Genomic DNA, 23,614 nt, shown 5'->3' with positions numbered 1-23,614 from the left:
AACTGTATCCATGAGCACCTTAAAACCTTTCACTGGCTTTCCTTTTAGTATAGCATTCAAACATAGACTTCCCTGGTGACTCAGACAGTAAAGTGTCTGCCTACAATGCAGGAGACCCGGTTCGATCCCTGGGTCGGGAAGATCCTCTGGAGAAGGAAATAGCAACCCACTCCAGTATTCTTGCCTGGAAAATCCCATGGATGTAGGAGCCTGGTGGGCTACAGTCCATGGGGTCATAAAGGGTCGGATACGACTGGGCGACTTCACTTTCAGGGTGCCATTTACATCTCAGCCCTCCCCACTGCCACTCTTGCCAACCTGATCTATTTAGAAATACATCATGTTTTAAATAGTGCTTTTTTTTTTTTCTTGCCAAAAAATACCATCCAACTTTCTATCATGCATTGTTTCTATATAAGTAGCTTCTACCTATTCTTTGAAATACAGATGAAAATTGAGCTCAAAGTCAGCTTCATGAGGAAACCCTCCATGGGCTCTATTTTGATACAGATGCCCCTTCTTCTTGAACTATTCAATTCTCTCCTCATTTATCACCTTGCATGTGTTGGTCTTCCTCATTCCACTTTTCTCTTTCAGTCTATATTTCAAGGCAGAGGCACCGTGGTAACAATTTCACATCCACGTTTCAGCACAATGTCTGGCACATGTTAGTCACTCAAGGGATGTTTAATGAATATATTATTTGATGAAAAACTAAAGCAATCAATAAAAATATTGTTTTTAGAGATACAGAGCACCATTAAAAATGATCTTCTGCTAAGCGAAAAAAAATATATTAAATGTTAGGTACACAATCATTACAGCTTTGTAAAATACAGATGCAGCAAAAGAACATACAGATTCATTCATAGGTTAGTGGTTAGTGAGTTCATTGATGACTTCTTTTTTCGGAGTAATTTCAGTAAACACTTTTATTGTGTGCTAAGTTGCTTCAATCATGTTCAACTCCTTGAGATCCTGTGCATTGTAGCCCACCGAGCTTCTCTGTCCACGGGATTTTCCAGGCTTAATTCATATAACAACAAACTATGGTTTGTATTCTAGTTGGCATTATCTGCTTGATAAATTTCACTTGTATAGCATTCCTCTTTGTCTTCTGTTTTCTGTCATAATACAAAGGAAATATACCCAAGTATGGATTTATAAAGTGAAAAAAAAAAAAAAAGCCTCTTTTTCTCCCAAAAAAGTTTTCAACACAGAGGTATAGAGCAATGTTTACCAATCAAATTGTTTATGCAAATCACTGCATCTAGATTGGCTTATAACTAAGTGCAGTGGAAACGATCATTCACCTCTGATGAGCCAAGCAGATAGCATATGCAAATCTCAGAGCTGCATAATAGCTTTTTCTGGACCTCTAACTTCAGTTTCCTTTCAGAATATTAGTTTTAACACCACTAGTCTACAAACTTCATGGACGTTAACTGGTCAGATTTTGTTTTGTTGGGCTTTTAGTTTTCGGTTAGTTTTTCTGGCAGAGAGTTTTTCAGGATATAAATGATCACAAACATATTACACATAAATACTTGCTTTTTTTAATAATAGCATATATGAAACTTATAGACATTTGCTTACAGACTATTCAAATTAAACTAGGCAATTTTTTTTGTTTTAGACGATATATGAAATGATCTTTATAGAAAACATTTAAGAATATGAATTAAAAATAAATTTATATTAAAATTTCACTGAATCCATCATTTATTTTACATTAAAACATCTTTTCCTATTGAGTTTTGAAAATTAGTGTTATCTTTTATGTAGTAATTTATTTTGTTGATTTGTTATTAGCAGTTTAGATATAAAAACTGTATTCCATATCCACATAGGTACTTAATTTTCCTATTCATAGATACAAGGCCCTTCTTTATTTCCCTTTATCCTTAAAGAAAAGAAAGAAAATCTTATACGAATATTTTCTAGTAACTTGATTATGATTATCAGTGATTTTTCACTAATATTATAAATCAGTCATTTTTATACATTTAATTAGACCCAGCATAATGCACCATGACTCAGACAGTATGCTAATAGTAAATACAAGCCACTGAGAGCCGTACTAAGTTTCTCAAAGACAGTTTGGAAGAAAGCAAATTTAAAATTAGAAATTACATCTTTTTTTGCCTATTGTACTGTTAGAATTTTTAAAGCATTCTTGTCATTATCCAGTATCATGCACTTCAATATCAAACGTGTCACACAATGTGACCTACTTCAAAATTTCCTTATATATCAATTACCTGAGTTAAATTAATAAAACCCTTTAGCATATGTGCAATCACAACAGTCAGGATATGCAATTCAGGTACAATTTACATTAACACATTAGTTAATTTGCAAATTTCCCTTAACTATGTGAAACAAGGAGTAAAAACTTTAACATACTCCTTAAATTGTGAGAGCATATTGGGGTAATTTCCCTCTACTGCTGGCCAAAGCCTCTTGTCTACAACAATAGCTTGCTATCAAATTTAAGACCCTTATTCTGGGAGGTTAATGTGAGGTAGGAACTCCATTCAGTGTTATTTTGGCTTAAGGGCATAATGTCACAATTTGGTGCATCCTCTAATGACTTTTTTTTTTTTTTTTCTAAAGGCAGCTTACAGCTTAGACCTAGTTCAGCGAATTTCCTTGTAAGGTCCTTGGAAGACTGGAGGAAAAAAAGTACAATTGATTGCGTGGCCAAATTTCTGTTCATGCCTGCTTACTGATTTTTGTTCATTTCACAAATAAACAAGGCATGAATACATCAACTCACAAACCATAAACAATAAAGAACTTCATCCTGTAAGTTTGCTACGGCCAGCAGTTTGTGGCTGAATCTGCTATTTGTCATAAGATAAATGATAAAGTGATTGCCATTTGTCACTGAATACACAAGAGGAGTGCTCAGCTGTGAACCACTCAAATGCAGACAACAGTAAATATTGCCATTCTTATTACTAACTTCCTTTAAAAGGGCCCCTTAACACTATGAAAATAAAAGTATGTTAGTGCTTGGGGTAAAATTTCTTATTCTTTTAACCTAAGGAGAAAAATCACTGATAAGCACTAAGCATCTGAATACTCTCAGTTAAAAACCTTGTATTTACTGCAACATGGAAAGCATGCAAACACAGGCCATCTTTTATAAAGAAAGGTGTTTTATAAAGTTGAGCGCTGAATTTAATTTATATGTATTGTTCCCATTTTTGTACTGTTCAGTGATTTTTAATACAAACTTTTTTATGTTTCTGAGAGTCACTGGTGCTCGACGGCTTTCAACTATATTAATAGAGGTTATAACAGCACCCATACATTAATGTAGTCTGTGTTTTATCTAAACTCTGATTGAATTTAGGGAGTGCCTAAATTCTGTGTTGCTATACTTGCTGCCAACTACATGAACTTTATTAATTTCTTTGAAAAGCTGTCCAACAACAAAACAGGAAAATATAAAATGCAAATGACATCAGGATAAAGAAGGGACTGCTCATGAAATTCCTAAGCTATAATATTCTTTAGTGGCAAATACCACATCAGCTAAGAAGGCAGTATTATAATTGCAGCATCTTATACTACAATAGAAATGTTCAAAATTTGAAGCTTATCTACAAGAGAAACATAAGCCACAGAATTTGGGGGGTTTGTGTCATTGCGACTTGCAAGAAAAACAGCAAAAATGCAAAACAGCTGACACATATTGCTTGACATTTAAAAAAAAATGTTTATAACTCTCAGTTTTTATCATGGAATATATCACTTTTCACAAGAGAACTCAGATTAAATAACACATAACCTGAAATATCTTTACACCATTAGACACAGTTCCTTCAAGATTAAGGTTGAAATATGCTGGTGGAAAAATGTAGGGAAGTATGCACTTTATGGTATCTTTAAATCCAAGCTGAATAACAAGTAGAAAAATAAGATTTAGTGGTAGATACTTCCAGAAGCCAATCTATTAAATTCAAGCTATTGTAATATTTGTAAAGTACTAAGTAAAATTAAATTTTGAGAAATTAAATGACAGATTTGTCTTTTTAACCATAGTCTAATATAACAAATTTCAGAATCTTTCTTATAAATATATTTGAAGTGATACTTTGAAAATATCACTCTTTATACCTTGTGCTGAAGCACCCTAGGAATCTTTCAAATCTTTGAAGCTGGGATTTGAGATTTCCTGACATAAGCTAATACATTTTTCATCAAGTGTTAATGGATGAAAATGATTAGTTGGATCACAAGAATCTATGTGAAAGGCCTCCCCCATCAGTGTCAACACTACACATCAAATTAATCTTATGAATATTTGTTTCAATAGTTACTGCTCTATTATATATTGCCATGGTATACAGAAAGAATACAATTTTAAAATAATTTAATATAATTGTTAATTTCTGTATATTAAAATGTAAAATTATTAACATCACTGTAGATACATATATGAATTGTAAATATATCCTAATGCATGTTCAAATAGTATATTTGCAATGTGAACATTTGATTTAATGATCAATTCTCAAACAGGAGGAGCTAATGCTATTGTTTTTAAAACTCAAATACAAGCCATATTATTTCCAGTTTTCATTATCTCACACAGACACTTGTTTCTCATGCTTTTTCTCTCTAAAGAATTCATTTCTCTGTTTACTTCAGCATTATCTACCAGTTGCTTTATTTTCTCTATCTTGATAAATCTATTTTTTAATGGATTAGGTTATTTCACTGATATATGCATTTTATTGCCTCTACAACATTCAAAATATTGTTTCAGGGGCATTTTTTTCCTGGTATACAAACAGAAACAGCAAATGGAAAGGCTGACTTTTAAGCTTTTGACAGGAGTCTTGTATAAGTGGAAGACTTTTAATTCTCAAATTGTTTCACTTCAATAACTCTTTTAAAGTTGTTGCGCCAAGATGCCTGGCGGATTAAGCTCCATTGCCTTTTCTTGTTTTGAACTAATGTATTCTTGATCACCGTTTAATGAAACTATATACCACATGGAGATTTCACATTAGATAAGCCATGTGAAACCCTCATCAGACAAGTAGCTCTGGCTGGTGGTAATCCTTCAGATGAAAATTTCAGACTAGCAGGTTTTCCAATTTAAATGAGCCCCTTTAACTATAAAAAATTGGCACGGTATGATTGCTAAAAATTATTTTTAAATTTTTATGTTGCCAAAGTGCCCTGGTGGCTGTGAAAAACAGAAATACTGCCGTAAATACAGAAAACATTAACTGGTCACTGAGGGGATCCAATTTACAACCCATAGAGACAACTCACACAGCTCACTGACACTGGCACTGGGGGGCTTGCGATAGGGCGCTGGGCTCTGTTCCCCCCACACAGGAGCGAAGCTCATCTTAAATATGCAATTAAATAGATTTATTCTACAAGTTTCTCTAGTCAGTGGTTATTACTCACTTGTACTTCATTGCACTCTGATCTATAGAATTTTCATGATGTGTTCAGGTAGCCTTTAGGAAGCAACAGAACTTGTTACAAATTTTCAACGAAAAATCACTCTGTTTTCTACTCCAACCTAGAACCTGTGCCTGTTGATATTTCTATGGCTTGAATTATAACTATTAGATGTAAGTTATTCTCAGCTTAAGTCTCATTTGCAGGTTTCGATTTGTTTTCACTATATACAATTAATTTTTTTTCCATCTGTCACAAATGTCAATGACTTGTGCACAAGCATGGAATATGTCAAGAATTATTCTCTTTTGTTCACAGTAGATAATATTAGTAGATATCAGTTTGAAGAGTACTGTTAATATATTTACTTTGGAACACCACTATCATTTAACTATGAAATATAGTAAAATGTTGTTGTACATAGGCAAAAAAAAAAGGGAAAGTGTTACTCAAAACATAAACAAAGATAACTACTTAGAAGGAACCAAAAGCTATGACTATTTCAAATATGAAGCATACATGCAAGCAACGAAGATAGAACAAGAGAATGGACAAGAAGTCAGTTAAATATACATGGATTACTTCCATTAGTATTATTACATTAATCAGGAAGTGATGAACCTGGTAAGTTAAAAAAAGAAAGATGCTGTAGCCAATGGAGTCCAATTGTGTCTTTCTCCAACACTAGTCTATGATTTTTTTTGAGGGGGAGCATTTCACAGACCCAGGATCATATAGGATTCTGTCTTATGAATCAATGGCCTCAATTAGATTTCCAATAGAGATGAACTAGATACAGTCAGAGTATATTCTGTAATATTGAATTACTTTCTAGTTTACTAAACAAATGATGAAAACTATGCCCAGTTATCAGCATCAAGTATTACAAATTAAAAAGTATATATTCTTTCAAGGAACAGAGTGGCTATCATTCAGGTTTACTTAACCTGCTCACAGTTACTTAATGAAATCAGGTCACTGTGGTATTACTGCCTCTTGTAACAAGTTGCACTCAAGTGAGACAGAAGAGAAAGGTTGATTTGCATTTACACCAGACCCCAAAGACCCAAACAGAGAGTTGGACACAGTCTGTATTCCCTTAAGTCAGAAAACAGCAACCTTGGAAAAATACCCACCAGATCTCTGGGGCTAAGCTTGCAGGACTTGTGACTCACTAGCCCCCTCCTTGCCAGAAAGGTGCATAGCAGTTGGAAGCAGTCACTCAAGAGGGGCTGAGAGTGATGGGTTCACCCTCCGTCACAATTACTGCAGGGAAGGGAAAAGCGGGAAATACAAAAGGAAATTTGCAAGGATGAAGGAGCAGAGAAAACCCCAAACTCTCCCAGGGTAAACAGTGTGACAGGAAAAGTCTTGCTTAAAAGAACAAATAAGTGAAGAACCTTCCATGACAAATGAGGAAATGCAGAAAAGAGATAAGGGTGAAAGGGATAAGAGTATGCTGTGAGTACAATTCAGGCAATCTTTCAATCTCTGCAAACATGAAAAAACAAAAGCATTCCCAAATATTATACTTTCTACTATCTGGTTTATATTGGCTATAGTATTAAACCACAGACTGTGGGGAAATAAATCACTTCTTCTAGAAAGTAAAAAAAAAATTTTTTGAAAATAATGTTAAAACCAAAAGCGGAAAGGTGTTACAAAGGAGGACAACAGTAAACAAATGCAGAGAATACACATTATAAATTTTTCCAACAAAGAAAAATTTAGATACATTTAGTACAAGGAGAAATTCTAAACTGGTAATCACTTAATTTAGTAAAGCTTAAATACCCTCAACATGAAGACAGAGAAGTTAGAGGGCTCTATATTGTAAATTTTAAGGAAGATCTTACATAGAAATTATCTTTAAAAAACCTATGGATCAGTAGTTCCCAACTTTATTTTCCTGCCCTGATGATTCACCCAAATGATTATCACTACACAGAGAAAGTAAGTTTAGTCTTAAATAATAAAACCACTAGCCAACAACAAAAATAATAACAATAACAACAACAAAATCTGGGTTTATAGTGTTCATCTTTGACCTTTCACAATGACGCCATCATTCATCTACTCAGTCAGGCCTCTAGTAAGAATTTATTGATTGCCTAATAAGTGTCAAGTTCCACACTAAGTTCAAGTTAAATACATCTGTTGCAGTTGATAAGGCCTGTTTCCAAATGCTTGGTACGCTTACATTTATACATGCACAACAAAACTTGGTTTGCCATTCATAATGTTTAGAATCACATATCAATGTATCTTTCTAATAGGAAATGCTTTTCATTTTCAATCTAAAAAGTTGCCTTAGACAAAGTGAAAAAGTAGATATATATTTGTGGCTGATTGTTGTTGTTCAGTCACTCAGTTCTGTCTGCCTCTTTGCAACCCCATGGACTGCAGCACACTTGGCTTCCCTGTCCTTCACTGTCTCCAGGAGTTTGCTCAAAATCGTGTCCATTGAGTCAGTAATGCCATTCATCCATCTCATCCTCTGTCACTTCCTTCTCCTCCTGCCTTCAACCTTCCCCAGTATCAGGATCTTTTCCTGTGAGTTGGCTCTTCCCATCAGGGGCTCAAAGTATTAGAGCTTCAACATCAGTCCTTCCAATGAATATTCAGGGTTGATTTTCTTCAGGATTGACTGGTTTGATCTCCTTGCTGTCCAAGGGACTCTCAAGAGTCTTCTCCAGCATCAATTCTTTGGCACTCAGCCGTCTTTATGGTCCGACTCTCATATCTGTACACAGAAAAACCATAGCTCTAACTATATGGACCTTTGTTTGCAAAGTGGTGTCTCTGCTTTTTAATATGCTGTTTAGCCTGCCATAGCTTTTCTTCTAAGAAGCAAGTGTCTTTCAATTTCATGGCTGCAGTCACCATACACAGTGATTTTGGAGCCCAAGAAAATAAAGTCTGGTTTATTGGCTGGTTATTTACTCTTAAATGGCAGCTTGTTTTTACTTACTTAACTTAACTTAATTTCAGCCGAATTGTCTTCTATGGTGACAGCCAATCCTAGACCAACACCTCTGTGTGTAGTCCAGATGGAATGTGGTTACACTGATCACAGTGTGTGTGTTAGCAATCTGAGAGAGCGTTTTCTCACCTGTGTGTGTTAAATCACTTCAGTTGTGTCCAACTCTGTGCAACCCTCTAAACTGTAGCCGGCCAGGCTCCTCTGTCTAAGGGATTCTTCAAGCAAGAATACTGGAGAGGGTTGCCATGCCCTCTTCCAGGATTTTCTCACCTGTGGAGTGACTGAAACATTGTCAAAGGTTTTTTTTCCTCCCCTCCCCTTTTTTTTTTAAATGGCAACGTTCTAATTCTGCTTTTAAAAACAGAACGGAGACTTAACAGTGGAAATTAAAGTCTATTGGTCCATATGCTGCTTCATCAGTAGAAAACTGCTCCCTGAGTTTCCTTGCTTAGCTTCACCTTGGGGTTTTAAGATGATCATTTTTTCTTTTTATAAATTCTCAAGGAAGTTAATCTACCTCACCTCTGAAGGAGAAAAACTGCTCAGAGCTTAATATTTGAACCTTCTGCTTGACCATATTATTTTCAACTGTTAAACTGGAAACTCCGAGAATACCTTCCCCTCTGCAACTTCCTGTTAGAAGTAACCAAACGAAGAATGGGTGACAGATTCAGGAAGGAAGCGGAGAAGCCCTGGTTGTAAACCTTCAGAAGGTTACTGCAGCCAGATACACTGATGGGAAGAGGCAATGATGGGTGGACACAGCTTTTCAGTACTCTCCACTGCTCCATATCCAGCTTCTCTTCACTAGCAGCCTCCCCTATCAATAGAAGACTGCTCTCTTCTTGAATGAAGAATCTCATGACCTCTCAATATCAACTCCTTTCACAGGAATGCTGATGTCCTTAAGACACAGTCCCTAAACCCTCATTGCTTCTAGACTTACAATCAGACTCAAGTTCTGGGATGATTCAGGGGTCAGATACAAAGTGTGACCTTTAACCTGTAAGTATGCACAAGGGACATCAAAAGAATTGAAAGATTCTACCAATTTGTATAAACAAAGCTTAGGGAATCTGCCAATGTAGGAGATATAAGACACACAGGTTCAATCCCTGGTTTGGGAAGATCCCCTGGAGAAGGAAATGCCAACCCACTCCAGGATTCTTGGCTGGAGAATCCCATGGACAGAGGAGCCTGATGGGCTATAGTCCATAGGATCATAAAGAGTCGGACATGACTGACTGACCGTGCACATACCAGAAACCACACCTATTTTAATCCCAGATGGGCAACTGAAAAACTGAGTGACTATGGGAAAGTTCAGGTTAAGGGGGATACGAAAAATAAAACCTTTGCTGCCTACCACACTAGATTCTTTATCAAGGATAATCCTTGTCCGTGAACCCTGAAAGAGGAACTTCAAAGTTGCCAAAGGTAGAAATTAACATCCGTTATAGCAGAGTTACTCTTTTTCAGAATTCAACTCTAGTCTGGACTTACCGGAAACAATGCAAAAATTTGAGTCAAAAGGAAAAATATTTCTACTAAATTTTGCTTTCGTTCACTCATTGTCTTTTTCCACAAAGTATGTTTCACATTATAAAAATTGACACAGGTTATTGAAAAACATTTTCATTATTTTATATAGTACTGAAAATGAACATGACACCACACAATAGTTTGTATATTCCATTTCCTCTCTCTTTATAGCCTATTTCATTTTCTCTCAAACTGTTATTATTATCATGGTGCCCAAATTTGAGACGTGCAGCTCCCTTGGGAGGCCAGGTATATAAGTTGTCTATAAGCAAATAAATCAGTAGGAAGGCTATTTGGGCAATGTTAACAATGCTCCCTACAGGACACTGTATAAGTCATGTCTGGGGTATCTGTCAGAGCATCAGGGCCAGATTAAAAATTTCTAAGTTTAAATGGGAGTTCACGGTCCTCATACTTACCAAGAAAAGCCACTGATACAAACACTGAAACAAATTAGAAACCTTTGTAAATGAAAACAGTTTCCTGGCTGCGCTAGAGCACTTTGGGCTAAGATCTATGCTTATGACCATTATAACCTGATAGAGATCTCATTTATGCTCATTAAACTCATTATGAGTTTAAACGTTAAACTCATTTTTTCTGAAAGCAGGAAGAGGTGACCTTCCTGAAGGTAACAACTCAAGTAAAATTCATACAGTTTAAAAGAAGATGGACAGGGCAGTTCAGGTTCTTTCATTTATTTATATGTACAACCAAAATAAAAATAATAAATATTATGCTATTCAGCAATGTGTAGCCATTTTATGTGATACTTTTTACAGTTCTTGATTGCAGACTATGATATATAAGTATATATTTATAATAACATAAAATACAATGTAACTTTGTTGATGTTTTTATTAATGGTATAGGTGAAAAAATATATAAAATCTTGGTGGCCTCAGTAATTCACTTTTTGTTTTTGGAAATTTTTTTGATGAGTAGGAGAAAGTTGACAATATTTAAAAGCTGTATCTTAACACACTCTTCCTTTGATTCTGTCTCTGGTTAGCAAAACCTATTAATATTATGCTGTGATTCTCTCCCCTCTATGAGGCTGTTATGCTTCCAAGAGTTAAAATCTGTGCTTTATCTGAAGAATTCTCAGCCTCTAGAATAGTTGATGTAGTAGGAATTCAACATTTACTGACTATTGAACTAAACCATTACTCCTATCTAAATGTTTCTAGTATGAACTCTGGAAATACTATTCATTGTCAAACAAGCTCCTATCACAATTCATTCTCATTGCACAATTCCAGAAACAAGTGTTTGCATTAACAAAATCTGGGCCTGAATAAAGAATGCTAATTTCCCAAGGCCCCACATACTAGAGGGTCTAGTTGCAGCTAGAATAATTCTAACTCGCCATTAGCACTGCCAAATCATTATTCCTCAATGCTTAGGTAAAAATACTGCTTGTTTTGAATTTTATTTTGATTAAAGAATATAACCCTCAACCTTCTCTCACCCTGCTTCCCTGTCATTTCATTACTTGCTGGTCATTTTCCCACATTGGGTGAAGACTCGGGCCCAGGGGACTCAATCTTCTCTTCCTGTCTATCCCTGTTCTCCATCATTCTGTTTTACTACAATATCTATCTGGATGACCTACCCAACATTTTAATCTTAGAGTTTATGGACTTACTCAAATCTAGCTAACTTCAATTCCACGTCCCATTAACATTTCATACCCATGGACACCCTTCTGACTGTGCTATCATGTGGAATGGTACCATCATTTCCTGACTACAGTCTCTCAGCCTTTTGCTTCTCTATTGCTGCCTTTCCCAACCCAAGATTCATTCTCTTCTCTATCGTTCTTTATATTAAAGATTTTTTGAAGTTTCTGATGTGAGAGAGATATATATATGTATATATTTATATATATACTCATCGTTCACAATAATATTACCATTCAAACTCTTATTCCTTTGGTTCAAGATTCTTACAAGAACTCAGGCACTGGACTCCAGGTAACTCCTCCAAATGTATCTCATATTTGGTTTAATCCAGTTTCAAGCCTTTTCTTAAGTCCATATTCTATTACATTAGATGCTGACCCCACTGTTGTCAATAAACAACATATATGTCTATCATTTTTCTCACTATCTGGCCAAATAACCATCAAGTTCTTCCTGGTAGCTCAGTGGTAAAGAATCCACCTGCTATGAAGAAGTGGGTTTGATCCCTAGGTCAGGAAAATCCCCTGAGAAGGAAATGACAACCCACTCCAGTATTCTTGCCTGGAGAATCCCATGGACAGAGGAGCCCGGAGGGCTACAATTCATAGGGTATCAAAAAGTGAGACATAACTGAAGCGACTTAGCACGCACCACTGCATCCAAATCATTCATTCCTCTCCAACTGATTACATGCAATCAATGACTGCCAACCACTACTATATGTCATGGAATACAAAGAAAAAGAGATATGTGCCTCACCATGTTGGGGTATAGGGACAAGACTCTTCGATGACAGTCTTTAGAGCCCAGTCTCAGCACTTCAGGCCCTTCCCAGCTCTTAACTGCTGATGGGAATCAAACGTCTCAGTCTCCCCTGACCCATTAGCCCCATACAGTGTGCCATGGCAGGCCTGTGGAAATCTCTGTTAATTTTACTGGGATTTTCCTCCACTGCTATGGTAGCTTTGTTTACTCTCCTTATCAATGATTTTTCAAACATAATACATTACCTCCCATTCCCTAAATGCCAGCTCATGCTTCACACGAGCCTTTCCTCCTATTGTTTTCACTACTTTAAGTACTCTTTCCTTGGCTAACTTGCTCCCACTCTCCAAGATTCAGCTCTGCTACTGTCATCATAGCAAGCTTTCTCAGATTTCCTTTGAGGTCTTCTTCCTGGGTTCCAGAGAATTCTATGCTTAATTCAAGAAAAGCGCTTGTTGTACCTTATTTTTTTTGTACCTTATTTTAACTTACTTATATCTGTTTCTTCACCACTACTCTGTGAAGCTAAATGAGCTGGTGAGACAGAGTAGGTGAATACCCTATATTCACCATGTTCAGAATCTCACCCAGATTCTGATTCTTAGTATACAACTTCAAAATGGATGATTAAATGGATAGATGGATGAATGAAGGAATAGCCATGTCCTTCTTCTTTTCCACAGGAAATTGAAATACGAATGTCACTCTTCCACTGATTCTTTTAGGAGTCACATCACTTCATTTGAAATTCCATTCAGTGAGTATTGAATTCTTCTTCTGTCCTAGAAGTTGTGATGGACTCTGAAAGTGCTCACCTGAGTGAGGCATTGTTCTCTTCCTCAAAGGCATCACAAATTGGAATGGGAATGAAGCATTTAAGCAAAAATGCATTATATAACATATAAAGCACCACCTTTACAAACATGGTACTAGTGGTAAAGAACCCACTTGCCAATGTAGGAGACATAAGAAATGCGTGTTCAATCCCTGGGTTGAGAAAAACCCTTGGAGGAGGGCATGGTTACCCACTCCAGTATTTTTACCTGGAGAATCCCATGGACAGAGGAGCCTGGTGGGCTATGGTCCATAGGGTCACAAAGAGTTGGACATGACTGAAGTGACTTAGAAAGCAGCACTCAACACAATCTTTCCCCCAATTTTGTCTCTTTATCTTTTGCTGGAAAACATACCTGGGACAATTTGCAAGCAAATAGAGATATAGAAGTTCCTTTATTAGCAAAGCTCTTGAAAGAGTATTCTAGAACTGACTTCTCTAACTTCTTTCAATGCTTTTTCTACTTTCACTTTTACATTTAATCTCCTGTCTTTGTCAATCTATTGATGTCACTCTTTCTACCACTGATGTTCTCCTAATAGCCAAATTAAGAACGTGTAATCCGACATTTTGTCAAAGTTTGGCACTGTTGATCCCTGCGGAAGTGAAATTCTGACCTCATGACTGAGGCTAGTGCATCTGGACTGGAAGGACAGGCTTTGTGTTCTGAGTAGTGAGCTCTAGTTGGGCTGCAGAGCCCCAGACAGATAATAATATGACAACCTGCACATCCAGGTTTTATCATCAGATACTCTCTAACACAGGTGGCGCTGGTGGTAAAGAACCCACCTGCCAAAGCAGGAGACATATGAGGTGTGGGTTTGAGCCCTAGGTTTAATCCCTGGGTTGGGAAGATCCCCTGGAAGAGAGCCCAGCAACCCACTCCAGTGTTCTTGCCTGGAGAATCCCATGGACAGAGGAGCCTGGTGGGCTACTTTTCGTCGAAGGTTTCATAAGCTGTCACATCTTCAACTATCAACATGGGGTCTGACTCATCAATCTTCTTCATTTCAACTCTTCTCTTAGTTTTCACTTGCATAGTATCCACTGTCCAAAGCAGATCATCTTCTCAGTAAGTCAATCATCAAAAAGTCATTTTTTCCTATAAATGCTACCATATTTTTTCAAGTCAACCAATACCATTCCACCTCCTATATAGTCGGCTCCTTTATTTGCATATCACATCCACTTTGACATCAGTCACTGTTAAGTCTATAATCCTTGTTCCTGATCCATCAGTGTCTTATCTCTTCTCTCTGAGGATAAATGCACTTTTTGGTAACTGATATTGGCAACTTGTGATTCATTTCTTTTCATGTTATCCTACAAAATGCTGTTGAATTGATCTTGCTGCAGCCTATGTCTAAGCACACTGCACTCCACAAAAATTCTTCATCTCTCCCACTGCTTTACAAATTAACTGTAAACTTTCCAGCTGGGTCTTCAAGTCACAACCCACACCTACATTCTCAGCTTTATCTTTCATAGTTTATCAGCATTACTAATATTAGAGCACATTTACATGCAAATTTGAAACAATATTATAATTAAAGTGAAAGTGTTAGTTGCTCAGCTGTGTCCAACTCTTTGTGACCTTATGGATTATAGCTCCTCTGGACCCTCTGACCATGGGATTCTCCAGGCAAGAATACTGGAGTGGGTAGTTGGCTATTCCCTTCTCCACAGGATCTGCCTGACCCAGGGATAGAATCCCACTCTCCTGCATGGCTGGCAGATTCTTTACCAGCTGAGCCACCAAGGAAGTCCAACTGTGACTGCATCCTCGAAATTCAAAGACACTTGCTCCTTGGAAGAAAGCTATGACAAAACTAAACTAGACAGCGTATTAAAAAGCAGAGACATCACTTTGCTAGAAAAGTCTGTATAGTGAAAGCTATGGTTTTCCCACTAGTCAGGCACGGATGTGAGAAGTGGACCATAAAGAATGCTGAGCAGCGAAGAATTGATGCTTTAGAATTGTGGTGCTGGAGAAGGCTCTTGAGAGTCCCTTGCATAGTAAGGAGATCAGGCCATCAATCTTAAAGGAAATCAACCCTGAATATTCACTGCAAGCACTGATGCTGAAGCTCCAATACTTTGGCCACCTGATAGGAAGAGCCTACTCACTGGAAAAGACTGTTATGCTGTGAAAGATTGAGGGCAGGAAGAGAAGGGAGTGAAAGAGGATGAGATAGTTTAAATAGCATTACCAACTCAATGGACATGAATTTGAGCAAACTCCAGGAGACAGTGAAAGACAGAGAAGCCTGGTGTGCTGCAGTCCACAGGGTCACAAAGAGTCAGACAAGACTTAGCGACTGAACAGCAATGATATAACTAAATGTAGAATGGCTCCATGTTATATTATTAAAGGCAAAAAATTAAAAAATGAAAAAATCAAACCATCGCATGCAATATACCAAAAAAGGAATAATGACAAAATAGAAAGGTAATGTCAACACAGGAAACATTAAACAAGTTGATAGAAGCAAGAATCAAAAAAACTATCATATAAATTAATTACTAAGTCAGAATAAATTAAAAAAGCAAAATTATTCTAAGTATTGCTCTATAAAGGTTACTAATGCACATCTAAATGTAAGCCACAATAGTTGATAGCAAAATGCAAAATTCAGTTCAGTTCAGTCACTCAGTTGTGTTCAACTCTTTGCGACCCCATGGACTGTGGCACACAAGGCCTCCCTGTCCATCACCAACTCCCGGAGCTTACTCAAACTCATGTCCATTGAGTCGGCGATGCCATCCAACCATCTCATCCTCTGTCATCCCCTTCTCTCCTGACTTCCAGCTTTCCCAGCATCAGGGTCTTTTCTAATGAGTCAGTTCTTCGCATCAGGAGGCCAAAGTATTGGAGCTTCAGTGTCAGCATCAGTCCTTCCAATGCATTTCCTTTAGGATGGACTGGTTGGATCTCCTTGCAGTCCAAGGGACTCTCAAGAGTCTTCTCCAACACCAGTGTTCAAAACCTTCAATTCTTCTGTGCTCAGCTTTCTTTATAGTCCAAATCTCACATCCATACATGACTACTGGAAAAACCATAGCTTTGACTATATGGATTAGATTAGTCTAATGAGAAGAGCAAAGGTTGAGAATATTAACTTTAGAACAATACATGGGAGAGAAATGTGATTATATAAAAAGTATTATGACCAAATTGATCATTTAACATGACCTATAAATGAGGTAAACCTCACAACTTAATTCCTGAAGGAAATTTGAGCATACTACCAATAGGCAGCAACGTTCAAGTAGACTGAAATACAGGAAGTTTTATGTCGCAAAAAACCATAATTAGTTTGAACTAAACATTCTATTGGAGGAGGAAATGGCAACCCACTCCAGTATTCTTGCCTGAAGAATCCCCATGGACAAGGAGCCTGGTGAGTTACAGTCCATGGGGTCTCAAAAGAGACAGACATGGCTTAGCAACTACCCAACAACAACAAAACATAATTCATTAATTTATTTGCTCACACATTACCTACTGGGGGAAAAGTGGCCTTGATCATATTAATATTTGATAACCCCATACAAGTTAAGTAAAAGCTATTTAAGAAAAAATTATTTTCCCCTTATTTTACTGAAGTATAATTGATAAAATTATATACACTTAAGATGTACAATGTTATGATTTGATATATGTATATTGTGAAATGATTACTACAATAATTAATTAACACATCCATCACCTTGTAGCTCTCTTTGTATGTATGTATGTGATAAGAATGCATTCTGTCTCAATAAATTCCAAGTATACAAAAGAGGGTTAATTATAATCACCATACTATACCTTATCCTCAGAACTTACTGATCTTATATTTTTGACCAGCATCTCTGCCATTTCACCCATCCCCTTACCTCTGCTAACCATCATTCTCCTCTGTTTCTATGAGTTCAACTCTTTTATTTTTTAATATTCCACAAATAGTGAAATCACACAGTATTTCTCTTTCTCTGTCTGGCTTATTTCACTTAGCAGAATGTCCTCTAGGCTCATCTATCTAGTTGCAAATGGCTGGATTTCCTTTTTCTTATTGGTGAATAGCATTCACTGTATGTACACATTTAAATATTTTTCTCACATTTCCTTTATCCATTTATCCACTAACAGACACTATTATTTTCCCAACTTGGCTATGTGAATGATGCTCCCATGAACTTGGTAGTGCAGATAGCTCTTCAAGATACTGATTTTGTTTCCTTCTAATATAATTAGAGAAGTGGGATTTCTGGACATAGGGTATTTCTACTTTTAACTTTTTGAGAAATCTCCATGCTGTTTTCAAGAATGGCTGTGCCAGTTTGGACTCCCATCAACAATGTACAAATGTGCCCTTCTCTCCACAACCTGACCAAAACTTATCTCTTGCATTTTTGATAAAAGTCATTCTGATAAATGTGAGGTGATATATCAGAGTGGTTTTGATTTGCACTCATAAACTGGTTTCATGAAGAAATGGTGAGTGATCAATAGGAGAATAATTTTAAAAATCGTATAATCTTTAAAATGATCTCAGAATAAATTCGTTTCTTATTTTTACTGTTTCTGTATCTGGCTATCCAATAAGTTACAGAATCATTGCCTCTCTATCAACCTAAGAACTTATCATATGAAAGAGTTAAAAAATGACTTATTAGCTGAACCTGAAACAGAAATAGACAAAGGAAGTGGTATCTTCTGAGAATGGGAAATATGAAGCAAAAGAAAAACTAATAAACCATACAAAGTATTGGGAAACTGTCCCTGCTAGAATTCAGTCTGGAATTTGCTCATATCTGCCACAGATTCACTGTAGTTCACTGTACCCCTCATATCATACCCTAAATTACAGAGAGAGCAAGACTACTAAGTCAACACCAAAGAAAGGCACTGATGCAGAAAAGACAGTGGGACTTTTGAGGACGGCTCACAATAAATTAAAATGCTTTAAATTCCAGTTTTGTTTGGATCTTTCCAGAAGCAAAGAGGAAGATCAGTAGCTCTAGCTATCATACTCTAATGAATATGTGATACATAAATTTTAATCTTAAGCAATCTGCATTTGTAAATTACAGGCAGTTAGTAAAAACTCAATGATACTCAAGAAATCTATCATTTAAAGATATCTGATATGGAATTGCTAACTGAAAAAGACCGAATTTAGCTCTAGAACCTCACTGTATGCTCTCAGAGGTTTATGTATATTTTTCTCATTTTATTAGCTGTTTGTATTTCTGATTCTTGGTGTGTTTTCTCACATCCTCAATTAATTCCACTGTGGCTTTCATAAAGTGTTTTAATGAGCAATTCCTTAAATGGTCCATAATAGTGATCAATTCTTTTGTCCAGCAGGGATACCTCAGATTAATAACACCATATTTACAATGATGTCTAATAATGCTTGTTTCTTTCTTGGAATGCTTTACATAATATTTATAATTTTTAAATTCATCCAATTTCTAGACAGGGATGAGACTATGTTTTCTATGAAGGAGTACATTGTCTTTCCACTCTTTAACACCAATGTGCTTAGTCATTCAGTTGTATCCAACACTTTGTGACCCCATGAACTGCAGTCTGCCAGGCTTCTCTGTCCATGGGGATTCTCTAGGCAAGAGTACTGGAGTGGGCCACCATGCCCTCCTCCAGGGGATCTTCCCAGCCCAGCAATTGAACCCAGGTGTCCTGCATTGCAGGCAGATTCTTTACCAACTGAGCCACCAGGGAAGCCCCTTTAACACCAATAAATGATCACAATCATAGATAATGTCACTAATGATAAGCTATATCAATCTCTTTAGATTTTTGGTTCAAATTCTACTCTTCTGATCATATAAGGTGAATACACAAGAAAGAAATATCTGAGTGCTGATAAAAGGCAATTTCATATAAATTAAAGGTTATTTGAAAACCATTACTGACATCCTCAGCAGAATCCTTAATTGCTAGAAACAGACAGTTTAACCATTGTCACCTAGAAGAAAGAGAAGAGATGGCAAATTTCTTCTGTATTGAATATTATTAAAGAGAAAGGATGGGAGAGAGAGAGAGATTGAGATTCAGTTTCTGCATACAGCATGCTGCTGCTGCTGCTGCTGCTAAGTCGCTTCAGTCGTGTCCGACTCTGTGCAACCCCATAGACAGCAGCCCACCAGGCTCCCCCATCCCTGGGATTCTCCAGGCAAGAACACTGGAGTGGGTTGCCATTTCCTTCTCCAATGCATGAAAGTGAAAAGTGAAAGTGAAGTCGCTCAGTTGTGTCCAACTCTTAGCAACCCCATGGACTGTAGCCCACCAGGCTCCTCCGCCCATAGGATTTTCCTGGCAAGAGTACTGGAGCGGGCTGCCATTGCCTTCTCCAGCACACAGCATGAATATGAGTATTTGCTGAAGTATCAGTCTGGTGTAGTATGGAAAGTATCTCTGAAATGTTCCTGCTTTTAGCCATCATCATGCATGTGGACAGCGAAACTACCCCCCCCCCCCGCAAAACATATGTTCATCCATTTAATTCATTCAGCCATCCGATGAGGATCTTAGCACCTCTCTTGTGCCAGGCATGGTTCTGAACTTTTAAGATACAGAGAATGTGGCAGAAAATTTCCTGTCCTTATAAAAATACGTATTATAGCAGGATTAAGAAGACAACAAAGAAGTAAAAATGGATGAACAAAGCAAGTTCAGATAGAGATCAGTGCTCAGAAACAAACTTGAGATTATGTGATGTTCCCACATGGCTGGGGGTAGGTATACTTCAGAATGGGAAAGCAGAGGCAGTCTCTGAACGAAAAGAAACACAGCTTTCATTTACTTAGGGGTTGCTTATACAGGATTTTCCATTCATCTCTCTCTCCGGCTAACATGATTTGGCATTTTAATAATTATTATTGTTCCATATAAGTACTGAAATGCCAGTCAATAAATGATTATTGGGATCCCACTGTGTCCTCAGCTCCAGTACAATTGGAAAATGTGGTAGAATTCAAACAGATACTTCCACTGCTGTGATAAAACATGAGGTGGGGAATTATGCTTAAGTCAGTAAGTACTTAAACTTTCTTGTTTTGAGAGCGGAGTTTGACCTTAAGCTTCTCCAGTCCATCCAATTCCCAGGAACTCCTCCAAAAGGAGGCAGCATTTGTTGCCTGCCACTAGATGGCACCAATTATTTTCACATTTTTAAGATGAAAAAACAAAAAACAAAAAAATAGGAAACCAACATATCTTTTTCTATGCAATGGCCACATTTAAAATGGAAAAATGTTATGTTATGAGCACTATGATTAATAAAATGATTATTCTTTTACTAGTGATTTGCTTATAGCAGGGAATCACAGTAACAGCATTATAGATGGTATGTTCATTCACTCACATTCATGTCTATTCAACACATATTTGTTCCACATAATCTTTTTGAAAATATATTAGCAGTATCTTTGAAATATTAAAAGGGAAAATAGTAATTGAATATATAGAAAATATATATCATAATTTAATATAGACAGGGTAAAAAATATTTGATAAAAATATGATATTACATATAATTTTTATAAAGTTTTACAGGAAATAGTTTTAATAAAAACAGTAGAGTTGTTTATTTTTGTAATTCCCACTTTGTCTCAAATAACAGTAACATTTATAAGTATATTTTTAAAAAACATGGTATTTATTATTTCAATTAAATGCAACAAAAATTATTATGAAATGTAAAATGGGATGTGAATCACTTAACTAAAGGTATATCTGATATTTTATATCAAAAGTTAATATGGATAGCTTAATAAAACTTAAAACTTCAGATCTAGAAAAACACATTTTATCATACACTCTCCTTTTTTCTGACTGGTTTACAGTTCCATTAAAACATATGCAAGATTTTTTTTTAAAGGAAAAGAACATGAAATATCTTCGTTTTATTTTTTATAAAAGAAGTGGCTGGTAAACATTTAAAGTACGTTTATTCAGAAACAAAATGAATTGTTTTCATATCTGCCGCTAGAAACATAAAAACGGCTCTGGAATAAATATAACCTGCCATCAGTAAACTTCAGAGGAAAAGGGAGTACAGAGACAAAGTGAGCGTGCACGTAAAATGCACAGAAAAGAGTGTACACGCATTCATACGCTCTATGAATGTCATAAACACTTATAGTAAATTAAATCAAAGAGAAAATTTGCATGTTCACCATGCTAACATATTTAGTTTAAAAATCTAAACATCTTTGTTACTTCAGGATGAAAGATGAGTGCCTCCAACTAGCTGTTAATGTGACTATCACCACATTTCCTTCGTTTTCAAAAGGCCGCAATATAATACTCACCTTAATACTGGCCAGAGTTTTCTGCCTCATGTTAAATAGCGTTCTGTATCTCTGTTCTTCCTCATAGATTCTCTCTTCACAGGCGTTTTTCTCATTTGCAAGATGATCAAACACAGCTTGTGCGTGTTCCTTCTTCTCTCTCAAGGTTATAAACTGGTCCCTATGAAGAAAGAGTTGTATTTGAACTATTCAATTCATATTTAATTTTCTAACATGTATTTATGATACAGTTAAAAATATGCAACACTGAAAAGTCTTAGAACTGAATTTCTATGGAGAAATTTCCTGGTCCTTTCCATATGCCTGTGCCCATGACATGCATCTAAATGAGCCAGGTGGAGGATGATTTCTGGAGATTCAGCGGATTCTCTTGGCTGCTTAACCAGTGCACCTCTGTTTTGTTGCCACATAGCTCCAAGGGTACATTCTGATCAGATTAAACCAACCGGCATGAGGCTAATTATTCACCAGTAAACGTATATATTGGGGGTTCCCTGACCTGCCTCTTGAGAAACCTGTATGTAGGTCAGGAAGCAACAGTTCAAACTGGACATGGAACAACACACTGGTTCCAAATAGGAAAAGGAGTACGTCAAGGCTGTATGTTGTCACCCTACTTATTTAACTTCTATGCAGAGTATATCATGAGAAACGCTGGGCTGGAAGAAGCACAAGCTGGAATCAAGATTGCTGGGAGAAATATCAATAACCTCAGATATGCAGATGACACCACCCTTATGGCAGAAAGTGAAGAGGAGCTAAAAAGCCTCTTGATGAGAGTGAAAGAGGAGAGTGAAAAAATTGGCTTAAAGCTCAATATTCAGAAAACAAAGATCATGGCATCTGGTCCCATCACTTCATGGGAAATAGATGGGGAAACAGTGGAAACAGTGTCAGATTTTATTTTCAGGGGCTCCAAAATCACCGCATATGGTGACTGCAGCCATGAAATTAAAAGACGTTTACTCCTTGGAAGGAAAGTTATGACCAACCTAGATAGCATATTCAAAAGCAGAGACGTTACTTTGCCAACAAAGGTCCATCTAGTCAAGGCTATGGTTTTTCCAGTGGTCATGTACGGATGTGAGAGTTGGACTGTGAAGAAAGCTGAGTGCTAAAGAATTGAAGCTTTTGAACTGTGGTGTTGGAGAAGACTCTTGAGAGTCCCTTGGACTGCAAGGAGATCCAACCAGTCCATTCTGAAGGAGATCAGCCCTGGGTGTTCACTGGAAGGACTAATACTAAAGCTGAAACTCCAATACTTTGGCCACCTGATGCGATGAGTTGACTCACTGGAAAAGACTCTGATACTGGGAGGGATTGAGGGCGGGAGGAGAAGGGGATGACAGAGGAAGAGATGGCTGGATGGCGTCACCAACTCGATGGACATGAGTTTGAGTGAACCTCAGCAGTTGGTGATGGACAGGGAGGCCTGGCATGCTGAGATTCATGGGGTCACAAAGAGTTGGACACGACTGAGCGACTGAACTGAACTGAACTGAACTGAACTGATAGCTCGGTTGGTAAAGAATCCGCCTGCAATGAGGGAGACCTGGGTTCAGTCCCTGGGTTGGGAAGATCCCCTGGAGAAGGGAAAGGCTAACCATCCCAGTATTCTGGCCTAGAGAATTCCATGGACCATATAGGCCATGGGGTTGCAAGGAGTCAGACATGACTGAGAGAGTTAAAATATATATATATATATGTATAAAACTATAAATATATATATGTATATATATGCACACCTAAAGTGCAATAAGATGAAAGGCAAGAGCTGAATTCCATATAGAAGGCACTCGCACATTCACTAAATGTGAACAAAGGCTCCTGTTTTCAAATTTGCTGACAACAGCCAAAGTGTAGAGAAAGAAACAAAAAAATGAGTACCTGTGTTGAGCTGATGAATCAATTAACCTTGCAGCTTACCCTAACTAGAGGCCTCTTGTTATGTAAAATAATTAACTTCCTTATTATTTAAGCTTGTGTGTGTGTGTGTGTGTGTGTGTGTGTGTGTGTGTGTAGAGTATATGTGAAAGAGAAAGTGTTAGT

The 23,614-nt window shown here is 37.0% G+C and overlaps 1 protein-coding gene across 1 annotated transcript in view; it reads right to left on the bottom strand.

Annotated features, from left to right (window-relative positions):
• Positions 1–23,614, bottom strand: part of CCDC178 (coiled-coil domain containing 178) — a 386,847-nt gene that overhangs the window by 238,861 nt on the left and 124,372 nt on the right. The window contains exon 17 of the mRNA XM_018039353.1: positions 21,566–21,725. Coding sequence (XP_017894842.1) covers positions 21,566–21,725 — 160 coding nt within the window. The remainder of the gene's footprint in view (positions 1–21,565; positions 21,726–23,614) is intronic.

This window comes from Capra hircus, chromosome 24 (assembly GCF_001704415.2).
Source record: "Capra hircus breed San Clemente chromosome 24, ASM170441v1, whole genome shotgun sequence".
NCBI classification, from domain to species: Eukaryota; Metazoa; Chordata; class Mammalia; order Artiodactyla; family Bovidae; genus Capra; species Capra hircus.
The sequence above is the reverse complement of the archived record's forward strand: the minus strand, read 5'-3'. Positions and strand labels throughout refer to the sequence as shown.